This window comes from Carettochelys insculpta, chromosome 6, assembly GCF_033958435.1.
Source record: "Carettochelys insculpta isolate YL-2023 chromosome 6, ASM3395843v1, whole genome shotgun sequence".
In the NCBI taxonomy this organism is placed as follows: Eukaryota; Metazoa; Chordata; order Testudines; family Carettochelyidae; genus Carettochelys; species Carettochelys insculpta.
Genome location: NC_134142.1, coordinates 94,750,365 through 94,765,381, shown reverse-complemented (window position 1 = coordinate 94,765,381; position 15,017 = coordinate 94,750,365). Strand labels below are relative to the sequence as shown.

The window sequence follows — 15,017 nt, the reverse complement described above, 5'->3', positions numbered from 1 at the left end:
ACTTAAGGCTTAGAAATTAGATACTTTGCATATTCAATCTGTAGTTCAAATCTGGCCCAGGTTGACAATAACTATACATTACAGTAAACCCTTGATTTAACGGACTAATAGGGACAAAGAAGTGTCCCTTAATGCCAGAATCCATTATATCAGAATGATCATACTGATGATGCACTTACGTTCACAGCCCATCACTCACTCCTGTCCTCTGCCCCCTCTCTTCCCTTCCCGCCTCCTGCCCCATTCTTCCCCTCACACCTCCATCTTCTTCTCCCAATTACCTAGAGGGGAACTGAATGCCAGTCTGGCTCCTTCCGCCTCCTGCAGCTCTCAGCATTGTGGTGCTTCCAGCCCCCAGCCCTGAGCCACCTGTGCAAATGTAGAGCATGGCCGCCCCCAGCCATCGCTGCTCGTCAGCACCACTGCAGGCAGAGGCGGCTGGGTGCCAACATGCTCCATTCACATGGGACGGGGGAGGAGAGCTCCTGTGCCCTACTACAGGTCCCCTACCCAGCTCCTCTGGCTCCGGTGGCCCCAGCTGCTGTAATGGCCCCTCCAACCCTAGTGGACCCAGATGCCTTGGCAGCTCCTCCAGCCCCAGCGGTGCATCTGGTGAGTCTCTGGCATTTATTTAGGGGGAGGCGGGGCAGATGGCATACAGTGTCCGTTATTTCTGAGGTCTGTTATATTGGGGTCCATTAAATCGAGGGTTTACTGTATTAACCTCTGATCACAGTTGAGTGGCTTTTTAACTTTTACTTTTTTACATACTTATGTGCATTACACAGGTTAAAGACATATATAGAAATCTGACAGAAATAAGAATGGAACACCTAAAAATACATTCAACCCCTAAAACATCCCCCACCCTGAAAAAGATCTGACATGTCCTTCCTTCTAGATGTATATCCTAATCAGCAAACTATAGGGTCATTTTTTCTCTCTCTTCTTCTTGCCTAACGACTGAGCAATCATTGGGCCAGAGAAAGTGAGGAACAGACTCTGTAGTCCAGTGCTTAGGGCATCCACCTGGGAAGGGGGAGACCTACGGTCAAGTTTCTATGCTCCAAACACTCTCATTATTCCCACAGTAGAACAGCTTCAACAGAAGATTCAGTCCTAACCCACCCATCATAATATTCCTGTGATGGGAAGACCCCCTCAAAAAATCCTGTCCCCCCCAACACAGGAGGAGAATTAAACTGTGAATGGGGGTCTCCCAAATCCTAAGTGAATGCTCTAAGCACTAAACTAAAAATTACAGAGGGACTCCTCCTCCAGCTATTTTGAGTGCAGAGGCAAGCATCTAACTCATTCCTACAATAAATGCTTTAGATGCCTAAATTGCCTGACTCCGAGCAGCAGATTCCTGTTTATGAATCACTAAGAAGAGACAGGTACTTCTTGGCAGTCTAGACTTAAGACACCATATCCATGTCAACTGTGGGGCTTACTCCATATCCTTGTCATTGGCATCTCCCACTGGCAACACAGGTGGCTCCCTGCATAATCCCTGCTTTACTCAGGCCCCACTTCAACGCCAGCCTCTCTCTTCCCATCCCTTCTCCACCCCACCCTGCTTTCCCAACCCCCTTTCACCCTCTTCACCAAGAACACTTCTCCCTTGCTCTCCACCTCACCCAACATCTCCCACATTTAATTAAATAGTTGATCCATAGTAGGAGGCACTGGGTGGGAGAGGCACCGATTGTTGGTGCTGCTGCCCAGGCAGGATGAGGAAGAAGCTAATCAGTGGGGTTGCTGGTGGGTGCTGAGAACCTACTATTCTTTTTTCATTGGTGGTCCAAGACTGGATGTATTGCAGAAGGAGAAACTGAGGCAATAGCAGGACCCCAAAAAAGACCAATAAGTCCTGCATCAGTAACCCCTTTGCCAGTTTCTGTGAAGAGATCAAGGACTGAATGGGCATGAGGAATCAACTTCTTTTCACAGCTAAGGACATTTATGCTACTGTTTAGCACATTATGTTTCAACTAAAAAAAAAAAAAAAATCAGTCTTGAAAGCAACCAAATCCTGAACTTTATGCAAATATATCACCTGAATTTCAAAAAAGTAAATTGCCAGTCAAAAAACAGCTGTAAAATGTGAGTAATATTGAATATGATTGCTAATCAGTTTCTTCTGTCGACCGTCCTCACTCCTCAACTCTCCATTGCAACCTCTGAGAGGTCAATTTCGTGCGTCTCTACCAGAAGCAGAAAATCAAACCCCCCCGCAAAAAATCAACCCACAAATATGGATATAGCCTCAGCGAAGCACTTAAGATACATTACTTTGTTCACCTGATGTTAACTAAAACACTGCAGCAGACAGATATGGTGGAGGAGAGACTGAATGAGCAAAATATTTAAAAAATTAGTAAATGATTAATTTTTTGCTTCTGATTTGTGAAAAGACTTTTCTAAATAGGAATTACATCCTTTCACCACTTTCAAACATGGTAAAAATGTAAAAAATAAGACTGAATGTGAGCTAAGCTATATAATTGCTTAAATAAGTGTGCATATATTCGTGCATTTTCCTGGTTATCAAAAAACAAAAACAGAATGAACAAAAATCATACAAGATTTAAACCAGAAAGGTCTTAAGTCTAGTCCCCTGCACTCAGAGCAGAACCAAGTATCAGCTACATTAGTGGATCCCAACCTTTTCATAATACAGCACACTTCAATGAGACAGTTCCACAGCACAGCCACATTTTTCAGCTGAATCAAATGCTCATAAATGTCACATTTACTTACATTTACTATGATTACAATCTTACTAGAGAGGTTTGCATCAAGCCGGGAGCTTGATGGATATTCCAATATGCCGGATATTCCAATGTGCTCTCAGCAGGGTGCCATGCAGGAATTCACTCTGGGCAGCTTGTGCATAGCCATGCTGTGAGCCATCCTGGATGGGGCATGGTGCCAAGCACTCTGGACAGGGGCACCATGCCACAAGGGCAGCCTCTCTGGCTGGCTCACACATAGCCATGCAACACACCTCTCTGGGCAGGTCACTGCGCAATGAGCCACTCTGACCAGCTCGCGCATGGGCACAAGCTGCTCTGGACAGGTGCACCATACCATGCATGGAAGCACTCTAGATGGCTTGCACATGGCCAAGCTGCATGCCTCTCTAGGCACGTGATGCCATGTGGTGGGCCGCTCCAAGTGGTGGGAACTAGGAAGGAAAGTGGAGCAGCCACCAGCTGCTCATACGAGACAGAATGCTGGTGAACTGAAAAGTCCAGTTATTTGAATATCTGTTAAAAGTGTTTACTGTAGTTGTGCATACATCAAGCTAAACAAGAATCATTTACATTAATGTTTCAAATCCACCACAGAATATACCAATTTCAGACAGCAAGCAAAGACACATTTTCAAAACCTTCTCAATGCCATGCAAGAGATGTTTAGTAAACAAGTAACCACTGAAAGCAAGCTCCACTCCCCGCCAACTCACTGGAGCCAGGACAAGGGATTTGAACCACATCCCAGCTCCAACAGCTTTCCGCCCTCCCCCTCTCCCTCTTGCCACAGCAGGGAGTGGGTGTGGACTCCCCACCGGCTCATTTGGGCTGGGAACCATTATTTCAGCTGTCTCCCAGGGCAAACGGGGTCCCGTGGGGTTGGCATTTCCCCTCACAGTGGCTTTGTAAAGAGCCACAATGAAGAGAAATTGACATAATTTAACAGCACATTTGGATGGTTCTCACAGCATACCAGTGTGGGGACACTGGTTGAAAATCACTGAGGTAGACCATCCCCAACAGTTGTTTATATACATAGGAAGGACTGAGCAGGCAAAAGGGAAGGAGGAGTGGTATTATAACAAAAATGGCATTGCCCATTTCCAGGTCACTAGTAAGATAGAATAAAATGACCTAAATACCTATGGCTCAGTATCCTAACAAAGAAATCACAAAATGGCATACTACCGTATGTCTCGGACAAACCGCCAAATTACACCAGGAAACAGAATGACTATTTCCTTTTGCAAGTACCTTTAATGTGAAGGGGAAAAAAAACCTGTGTGATATTAGGGGACTTTTAACTGAATGACATAAGGCCTCCATGTTTGAAATTTCTAAATATTATAAACAACAACTACCTAAATAAAAAAAAAAAAAGTTGCATCCAGCACAGAAGAATTCTATATTAGATCTTGTCTAGACAAATTGGCCTGCGTAGAAAAGGCCTCTTTCTTCGAAAGTGGCACAGTAAATCACGTCCCAAAATATGCTAATGAGGCACGGACACATATTCCCTGCACCTCATCAGCATATGGTCACGTGATTTGGAGTCCAGAAGACTGAAAATGTTTGGGAAGAAGGGGCCTCCAGATGAAGGACTTCCTTCCGGAAGACCCCCTGGGGGCCGTGCTTCTAAACGTCGTTTTGGAGTCTGGAAGAACGGTCTTTAAAAGGGCCAATTTCAAAAAGCTGAAAACAATTATGACCCAAATGAGTTACAAGAAAGAATTTAATAGTAACAGAGAGAAAGCCGTGCTCGTCTATACACTATCAAAACAAAAAAAAGCAGTAAAGTAGCACTTTAAACACTAACAAAATAATTTAGTAAGTGAGCTTTCGTGGGACAGACCCACTTTTTCAGACCATAGCCATAGCAGAACAGACTCAATATTTAAGGCACAGAGAACCAAAAATAGTAATCAAGGTTGACAAATCAGAAAAAAAATTATCAAGGTGAGCAAATCAGTGAGTACAGGGGCCCGGGGGCGGGGGGTGAGGGGGGAAGTCAAGAATTAGATTAAGCCAAGTATGCAAAAGAGCCCCTATAATGACCCAGAAAATTCACATCCTAGTTCAAACTACGTGTTAATGTGTCGAATTTGAATATAAGAGAGAGTTCAGCAGCCTCTCTTCCCAAAGTAGTGTGAAAATGACTCTTCAGTAAGAGGCAAAATCATTAAACAGAATGGCCCACTCCATTAAAATGTTGGCTGACCGGTTTGTGGATCAGGAGTGTTTTTATGTCTGTTTTGTGTCCATTAACTCATTCTACAAGAGTTTGAAGTCTGTCTAATATACAAAGCATCTTGGCACTGTTGGCACATGATGGCATATATGATGTTATTTGAGGAACATGAGAATGTGCCCATGATTCTGTGAATCACACACAGAATCACACACATACACACTTTTTTATATTCAAATTCGACACATTAACACACGGGTTTTTTTCTGATTTTTCCACCTTGAGTACTATTTTTGGTTCTCTGTGCCTTAAATATTGAGTCTGTTTTGGTATGGCTATGTTCCAAAGAAGTGGGTCTGTCCCAGGAAAGCTCACCTAATAAATTATTTTGTTAGTCTTTAAAGTGTTACTTTACTGCTTTTTTTAAGAAAGAATTTAGTATGAAAAATGAATGATAATGTAGCCAAAATATAGTAATTTAGAGTTTGTATAAGAATACAATTATAATGAACGGAATAACTCCTATATAATGATTTGCTTATACATTCCATATGTTTCTGTTTCACCTTTCTAACACTGTGACTACGTCTACACTAGCACACTATATCGAAGTAGCCTATTTCAAAGTAAGAACATCGAAATAGACTACTTCGACGCATATCGTCTACACATCCTCCAAGGCTGGTGCCGTCGACATTCAACGTCAAAGTAGCAACGGGGAACATCGAAAGGAGCTACCCTGGAAGGAAATGCAGGGGCGTCCACACACACGCGCTCTCCATCGAAATAAGGGGCCAGCAAAGTCTGCCGATGGAGTCACAGGCTGGACTAGCCCTTCTCGGGCAACAGCAAGTCGCTCCCTTAAAGGGCCCCTTCCAGACACACTTGGCCTGCACAGCACGAGGTCCGCAGAGCCGACAACCAGTTGTAGACCCTGTGCACACAGCCCTGGGCTAAGGGCTGCTGCACATGGCAACCACAGAGCCCCGCAGGGGCTGGGCAGAGTGTCTCTCAACCCCTCAGCTGATGGCTGTCATGGAGGACCCCGCTATTTCAATGTAGCAGGACGCGGATCGTCTACACATGCCCTACTTCGACGTTGAACGTCGAAGTAGGGCACTATTCCCATCTTCAGATAGGAATAGCGATTTTGACGTCTCACTGCCTAACGTCAATTTCAACATCGAAATAGCGCACGGCGCTGCAGACGCAACGCGTGCTATTTCGACATGGTGCCAGCTACTTCAAAGTAGCCGACTAGTGTAGACACACCTTGCTGTCAGGATTTTTTAACATCTCTGGACATAATCGTCCCCATGGGCCAGGGAATACATGCCTTTGGCTGTATAAAATCAGTGTAGATATATGAAATTCTAAAGTGTCACAGGCTGCCATTTAGCAGCATTACCAACGGTCACTTTTTGTCAGTTAGCTCCCCCGGTAACCTGAACTCATGAATAATTCATAACCAGGTATTTGAAATGAAGGCCTCTGATTGGGAGAAGGTAAGACCTTCCTGAACTTTCCATGCCCAGGAGGACCTAATTGAAGACCACACCTTTATGGTAATTAGATCATGAATAGGGAAATAGAATCATGAATTATTAATGAGACCAGTGTATATAAGCAGGGCCTGCCTGTCACTCTGTGGCCCTTGGGAGACACAGACAAGGATTCTGTGCCCCAGCACAGGGGAGTGTTGGCTGCTACAGCGTCCACTGAACCCTGAAGCTAGCCTTAAAGGCAAAAGAGCAGAAATCACTGAGAGCTGACAAGAAACCACTGAGAGCTGATAAGAAATTACTAAGAGCTGACTAAAAAATCACTAAAGTGCTGCTATAACATCGCAGCGCCAGTGCTCCCAAGCGGCACCAGTGGGCCCAAGGGACGCAAGCAGCAAGTGGCAAGTGGCCTCAGTGGGGAGGTGGCTGGGTGGTGAACTGGCCTGCCACAAGGCAGGTACTGCGTACCCAGTCACCAAGCCCTGAGGCTGCCATCTTTAACCTCCAGCATCGCCCTCACACCTTTGGCGCTGCCATTTTGACTCTTCTACCTGACCTGACTTACTACTGGACACGACATATACTACTATACCTGTTTCATTGGAGTTGACTCATCAACTGGACAAGTAATTTTACTGGCTTATACACACATACAAACTAGCCTGGGACATCAGGGCCCTCATTGGGGGAGCAGGGGTCACCCCCCTGCGGTGTGCTTCCCTGATGCGGGGGGCACAGGACCTGAGGGCCTGACCCTCAGGGCCGGGCCTATAAGCCCAGGCTTGGGTTTAATGTTCAAAATTACAGCACATTTAATTAAATAAGTAACTAATAATAATAATAATATTATTATTATTATTATTAGCTAATAGTTATCTTTAGAAGTTTTGAGAAATCTCAAGTAATTATAATTGTTTTATTGAGAAGGTTCATCCCTCATACCCTCCTACCTATTACCCTTTCCCAAATAATTGCAGGTGGAGGCTTAAACCTCCCTGCCTCCCATCTCCGCTAACCTCATGTGCCCTGAGGAAGAGCAAGTGCCTCCCGGGAGCACTTAATAGTGTGGCCCACAAACAGAGTGACGGAAGGCCTCCCAGAAAAGAGGATCAGCCTTGACCGGCTCCAGGGTCCCACAACTTCGGGGCAGGATTAGCACCCTGCCCCCGGCCGGTGGTAGGGCACAGCACCCCCAGTCCACCTTTAAGATAGCCGTAGGGATTTAAATACCCTTACTCCTTTCACTCTCCCTCATTCAATAACCGAACATCAATTTTTGCCTTCCGGTTAAATAAAACCCAAAGAAGAAAAAATACATCGATACAATGTCTCTTGTAAGTGTTTAGAAACAGTCTAGTCCTTTGGTATTTTTAGTTTAATAGTTTGGTACCAATAAAATCATTGTTATTTTGTTTCAATCTTAACCCTTGTCCTGGTCTCACTCTCTGTGTCAGCCCTTTCCCTCCAGGTGGCTAAGGCGGGGTCCACACCATACCGGGGTGGTGCTCTCCTGTCTGGGGGTTGCAGCAGGGTTCTGCTTGGATCCTGGGATCTTTGACCGGGAGGTTCACGCCCTCCTTGTTGAGGGACTCATTTATATATCTATATCAACCACCTGTCCGTCAAGAGTCCCGTCACCTACTACATACATATTGGGTAGGCTGATAAGTGCATACCCTGATGTTAAGGCAGGAAGAGACTGTGACTTTTATGCTCAATCCTTTATCTTACAACATGGTTTTATTGCAGATTTTGCTATAAGGTCTTGCTTCTTGTTTGCATTACAAATTAAGTTGTGTAAGGATATTTTGTTATTTCTATCTCTTTCTAAAATATAATCTTGTCTAAACTTCACTGTAAAAATTGTTTGGTATGAGTGAAGGATGTGTGCACAGTTAAGGATAAGCGTGAAAGCCATCATGAATGTTTGGATGGTCCAGAATGAGAAACTTGCAGAAATTGGAAAACATCCATTGTACCTCATGCTAAACAAATTAGGAGAACTGATAAACCTTGAAGACAGGCAGAGACAGGCAAAAGTGAGACAACAAACCAGAGCCAACAAAGGGAAGATAATCTTGGTGTTTTCTGCAGTTAACACCATTTAAGGATTAACAATTGCAGGATGATATTGCAAAAATCTATATACTCAAATGGGAACTTACAAGTATAAGGATAGGGTGTTTTGCAATGGAACTCTAGGTTCAGTACTGCAAAGCCACAGAGCATGACCAATGAAGCCCAGCTCCTCACTCACATTTAATCTAACTGGCCATTAGATTGCCTCAAGCCATGACAGACTAGGAACTGTAAGATCATCTGCAAGATGGGTGGACAGGTGGATGGATGTGGGGAAGAAGCAGTAAGTATGCACATACTGCTTTTCATGTATTTTCAATACACATGGTGCATTGCCATTTTCCTTGAAAAAACAGTGTGTGCTTCTTATAAACCTTAAGCAATTAAACAATTCACAACTATTACTGTTAGAACACTTCATTAGAAGCCCAAAAACCTAAAATCACAAAACTGAGAAGCAACGAAGGGTCCTGTGGCACCTTATAGACTAACAGAAAAGTTTAGAGCATGAGCTTTCGTGAGTTAACTCACTTCTTCAGATGCTGGTCCAGCATCTGAAGAAGTGAGTTAACTCACGAAAGCTCATGCTCTAAACTTTTCTGTTAGTCTATAAGGTGCCACAGGACCCTTCGTTGCTCTACAGATCCAGACTAACACGGCTACCCCTCTGATACTTGAAAACTGAGAAGGAAGACCATATTGGCTGAAAAAAAAAAATCCACCCGGTTTGGAGGGAAAGAGAAGAGAGGCACAAAATACATAACAAATGAAAGATTGGGGAAGCTAATAGTAATGAATAGAAAACAGAAATTAAGAACTATAGAAAATTGATGAAAAGCTAAGAAATGAAAAGAGAAATACATGGCCAAAAGATTTAAGAACAATAAGGAGTAGTTAGAAATATATTATGAACAAAATGAATCCTGAGAATTGTACTGGTCCATTAATATATGGAAATGGCAAAATTAACTACAATGAGGGAGAAAAGGTTCAATAAATATTTCTGTTCTGTATTTGAGGAAAAATAGATGATGTAGTCATATTATATGATATTTTTTTCTTTCCATTAGCATTTTGGGAGGACGTTAAACAGCAATTGGTCAAGTTAGTCATTTATAAACCAGCAAGTCAGGATAACTTGAATCCACAAGTTCTAAAAAAAGTCAGCTGAGAAGCTTTCTGGTCAGTTCATGTAGATTTTAATTAAGTCTTGGAATACTGGGGCAAGAAGACTGGAAGAAAGTGAATGTGGGGTTAATATTTAAAGAGAGGAAAAAGGATGACTTATGAATCACAGACTGTGGCCACACTTGGCCAAAACTTTGAAATGGCCATTTTGAAGATCACTAATGAAGCGCTGAATTGAATATTCAGTGCCTCATTAGCATTAGGATGCTTCCGGCTGCGGTATTTCGAGAGTGCCGACTTGGGGGTCCTTTTTGAAAGGACCCTGCTCCTTTCAAAATTCCCTTATTCCTCTCAGCGGAGGGGAATACGGGGATTTAGAAAGGAGCAGGGTTCTTTCAAAAAGGACCCCCCGTGTAGCTGCGCCAAGCCGCGCGCTTTCGAAAGCGGCGCTTTCGAAGTTCCACGGCCAGAAGCGTCCTAATGCTAATGAGGTGCTGAATATTCAAGTGAAGTGAATATTCAGCGCTTCATTAGTAATCTTCAAAATGGCCATTTGCATGGTCATTTCGAACTTTTGGCCAAGTGTGGCCACAGCCATAAGCCTGGCAGTCTGCCATGAATTCTGGGCAAGATAATGGAGCAATAAGTACAGAATTCTATTAATAAAAAATTAAAGCAGAAAAATATATTAATTTATAGAAAATAAATCCCATTAAAGTAGCCTGATCTCTTTTTAATGAGATTACATGTTTGGTTGATAAAGGTAATCATTCTTCGATTTCTGTAAAGCATTTAAGTTGGCTTCATGTGACACATTGACTAAAAATTAAAACAATATAAAACTGATATGGCACACATTTAATGGATTAAAAGCTGGATAACTGATAGCCTCAAAATGTAATTCCAAATGGGAAGTTATCAAAGTCTGAATTCCATCACCTGTGCATTTTTCTATCATATGACTACTAAGAGGGAAATGAATTCCCCAAGCGTAGCCTAGCTTCATCCCCATAAAAACAAGTGTGACATTACACTGAAGATAAAGGTATAATCTGTAGCCTGAATAAACATGTACACTAACTTTAAGACAGGTACCAGGCTAAAAACAGAAAAGTAACTGCAGCAGTGCAAGCAACAGAAAGAGCTAGCTCCCTAAGTATATACCTTATGCATCAGTGGGATCACTCTTGCGCAGCTAGTCTATCCTGTGATTTGCTGCGCTGTGGCTACCTTGCTATATTTATCATGTTAGCTTGATGAGAGCTAACGAAGATATGTCTATTCAAGCTTGTAATTGCACATAACAGATCCAATACAGATAGACGCTGAACTAACCCACTTCAGGGCCCTCAACAGGAATATTTGACGGCCTGCCACAAACACAACAAAAAGTGAGTAGTACGGCCCCTTCAGCTGCTTAGGGCCCTAAGCAACTGGTTGGCCTGCTTATGAGTAGTGCAGGCTCTGACCACAGACATACACGTAAGAGAAAACATTAATTTTTTGCCAAGAACAGTCAAGCTTTTCAGTTACAAAAGTTAAAGGAACATGGTGACTCTTTTGGATGAAGGCTCAATTTCAGAAGATTAAAGGAAAAAAAAGCAGAAATTAAAAAATTCTTTATTGAAGTAGCTTAATCCCCATCACCTGCAAGGCCAATGAATACATTCAATTAGTCAGGCTTTGCACCTGGCAAGGTGAGCAGCTAACTAGCTCTTAGCTAAAGGGGCAGAGCCACGCTATACTGAACAGACAGAAGGAGCCAGAGCTCTTCAGCTCAGGGTTAGGGTACACAGACACAATACAGGCAATGGCAGAAGAAAAAGAAAGGAGCTCCATTTGAACTTTTGTCTGGATTTGTAAACAACAGAAGAGCTGGGGGCTAGAAACACGTAGACACCAGCAGCCAAAGAAAGTGATAGCATTCCAGCTGATGCAGGAAGGTGCTCTGGGAGTGTGTGAGCCCTGCCACAACCATGAAACAAATATTGAGAATCATGATAAAGCCATGCAATTTAGGAATAATGCATTACCCTGTCAATGCTTCTTTCAGAAAACACTTGAACTAAAATATACTCAGTAAAATTTAGAACATTTTAATTTTTGACATATACCTCAGAAACTACAAGGAGATTCTAAACTCAGGTCTTTCATAGATTTTCCACATTCTTTAATTTTATTGTCAAGATTCAGACAACAGGTTATGGTGCATAATTAACTAATAGAAAGCAACATACAGAAGCTTATCTTAAAAGATGCAAAAGCTTGTAAAACAGTAAAAAACATTGATAATGTGAACTGCATTTCTCATACTAACAGGTTTTCACATTAGCCCTAATATTGCCATGAGCTTTACGCAGTGGGTCCACCAATCTGGATGTTACTTCAAGCGGATGGGATATTACATCGCACTTTTCATCAGAGAATCAAACTGTTTAATGACAAATTAAGGGACACAATCTACTCAAGCATCACACTTCCAACATCATGTAAGATTTAATCAGATGTAACATTTAATTTTAAAATCAAGCTTTTACTTTGTGTATTTACTACCTTGTCACATTTAATTAAGTTCCTGTTTTGCTTTCAAACAAGCAAACAAACATCAAAGGGAGAAAAACATTCTGTAACTGTCAATGCACTGACACTGGCCTCGTAACTTAAGGGCACCCGCCTGTAATACTCAGATTTTAACTGAGTTGATTTCACGTCAAAGTTGGCTCTATACATAATGAAATCTTAGGACCAACCCCGCACTGGCAGCACATCGCCAGACCACCTCTAAAGACACACGGGGACATCGGCTGGCTCAGAGTCTTGGGCAAGGTCACCAGCCAGGCAGTCAGGGCTGGAGTCCTGGTCTCCAGGAGTCCTGGGCGGGAGCCAACCTCTTGCTACGCAGAGTCCGCGGGTCCCAGAGCCCAGCAGGAGGCGGCGGCAGAAGCTCGATCTATTTTGTAAAACTCCAGACGCAGCGCCCGTCGTTCAGGGGCTAAAGAGGAGCTCCGCTCCTCGCCCGCCCCGGGGGGCAGTGGGGTAACCGCCCGCTCAAAACACTACGGCCGCCGCACTCAGCCCTAATGCCTCCAGGGCGGGATGCGACCCTGGCACACAGGAGTCAGAGAGAACCCACCCCACCCGCTCCCCACGCAATCTTCTCCTAGGGGAAGCCCCCCCTCGAATCCTGGGCGCCTGTTTCAGCCACAGCCTCCCTGCTCCGTCCTTCCCTCACCTACCTGCCTGACCGGCAGCTTCAGAATCGCCCCTCCCCCCACCACCAGAGTTTCCAGACCTGCCAACAACGCTCCTTGCTATTGGCTGGGAAGCGTCCCAACTGCCTCCCCATAGGCCAAAGTTAGGGGGAGGGAAGAAAGCGGGCTCCGCTGTCCCGGCGTCCCTTTCCTCCTGTCAACCTGGAGGAAGCTAAGATGGCGGCCTTGGCGACCGGCGGAGCTACTAGTTTCCAACGTAAAGTTCCTACCAGCAGCCGTCTGGCCGCTATCGCGGGTACTCGGCCCTCAGTGCGCCACGGGCAGCTGCTGCTCTCCAGTGGGCTCCCCTCCCTGGATGGTGTGCTAGGTTGGTGCAGAGCCGGGACCCAGCATCTCAGGGCAGGACACCGGCTAACTCTCCCCTTCCTCTCCCCCACTCCCTCCCCGCCGCTGGCTGCCCCCTTCCTCCTGTGCTTTGTCTGCTCCCCTTGTCTTCCTTGAATGCAGGAGCTCTCCAGAGCTGTGTGGTTGAGGGTAATCTCTTTGCCACTCCGATCCTCCCCAAAGCTTCCCGGCTTGGTGGGAAGGGACGTGGGGAGACTCATCACCTGACACTTGAGGTGCTTTACTTTTTGCGGGGCGGGGGAGGGGTGTGTGTAAAAGGTCTTTCCAACCTGTTTTGTGGGTTTGGACGATTGCACCGAGAGCTACGAGTTTCGTGTAGCCCCGCTTATGTTGCCCCCACACACGTGGAGTGGAAAGATTTGGTGTCTCAGCTTTTTCCCCCAGCAACATACTTACAGTCCCACTCTCCATTCGTTTCACATCTTTATTCAGATTGTCATAGAAGGGGGTGGCTTAGTGGACTAAGCCTCAAATTATGAGAGAGTGGCAGATACATCCCTGGTGTAGTTGCCTCCTGTGATGTTAAACCTCGGAAGTATTTGGACATGTGGCTTTGAAGCCCAGGGCCTCAGCACAGATCTTATCTAAATTAGGGACTTGCTCTGTTTCCAGCCATTAATGGCTAGCCAGTGGTATGACTGCAATTTTACAAGTTTGTAGGGAAATGCTATTTGAGAACTATGTATTATTAATGTGTTTGCTTATTAGTGTAAATTGGTTGCACTGCTACATTATGTGGCTTGAAGCAGCACATTTACACATGAAAGATAGGTAAATTCCACTTTTGCAAATAGTTGCTTTGCCTAAGGGTTTGCACTGGGCATGCAGCTATGCCAATGACTGACTACCAGTGGCTGTTTAGGTAGATCTTCAGTATAAACAAGTTTTTAAGTTGCATGACTTAGCCCTTGCATCCATGGGAGTAGATATCTTTAGTGCTACCCATTTATGTGTGGGCATCTACAGGTGAGTTAATAAATAAGATCTTCTTTGCTCTGTGAAAATGATTCTTCTGTCTTGGCATACTAATGAAAATCTCTCTTCTGCATTCTATCCTTCTCCATCACACCATACAGAGAGAGGAGGGAACACTTTGCTATCTTATCAGGAATGCTATTCCATGTTAGGTAAAAAGAAGCATCTTTCTTAAGGGAGACACGGCTGCATTTCATTACTATTATATAGTTTGTAAAGTGCTTTGAGAAAAAAGGACAGTACAAACGTAAGATAACTGACCATCTTGATTCCTGTGCATTCTTCTATTGCATGTGTTTATATGGTTTATAAAGTGTGGAGTCTGAAATGCACAGCTTGGTACAGAAAACATGAACAGTTCCCCTGCATATTCTTTCTCAAGTAATAATTACTAATCTATTTGATAAGGTGAATTGGGGAAACTTCTTATATACTTTGTACTCCAAGTTTTCTATTCCCTATGTTTAAGCATTCAGTAACTTCCAAGCTTCCAGGAAAAGTATTTATTTCAAGAGAGAGAATGAGTACTTAGATGCTAATGTAAGGCAAACCTTGCGAAAGCCCTTCACCAGCAGAAGTAACAATTTTTGAAACTACCTTTTTGAAGGAATCCAGAACATAGGTTACTTGGCAAATTTGGAAAATTCTAATTCCTTGAACTGAACTTTCAGTAACCTCCTGATCTCAAGGAAGTATTTCTGCTGGCTTCCTCTGTATAGTTTGCAGTTGTGAATTTGTGATCACTTGCTAAATCAATTACAGCATGCTT

General features: G+C 43.9%; 2 protein-coding genes across 4 annotated transcripts in view; one reads left to right on the top strand and one right to left on the bottom strand.

Annotated features, from left to right (window-relative positions):
- IMMP1L (inner mitochondrial membrane peptidase subunit 1) overlaps positions 1 to 12,945 on the bottom strand; it is a 70,917-nt gene extending 57,972 nt beyond the window's left edge. For both annotated transcript variants that reach the window (XR_012646019.1, XM_074997654.1), the window contains exon 1: positions 12,893 to 12,945. The gene's annotated coding sequence lies outside the window, so the exon portion shown is untranslated. The remainder of the gene's footprint in view (positions 1 to 12,892) is intronic.
- Positions 12,946 to 13,076: 131 nt separating this feature from the next.
- Positions 13,077 to 15,017, top strand: part of ELP4 (elongator acetyltransferase complex subunit 4) — a 255,318-nt gene continuing 253,377 nt past the window's right edge. For both annotated transcript variants that reach the window (XM_074998982.1, XM_074998984.1), the window contains exon 1: positions 13,077 to 13,235. In XM_074998982.1, the coding sequence (XP_074855083.1) occupies positions 13,085 to 13,235 (151 nt within the window). In that variant the 5' untranslated portion in view covers positions 13,077 to 13,084. The remainder of the gene's footprint in view (positions 13,236 to 15,017) is intronic.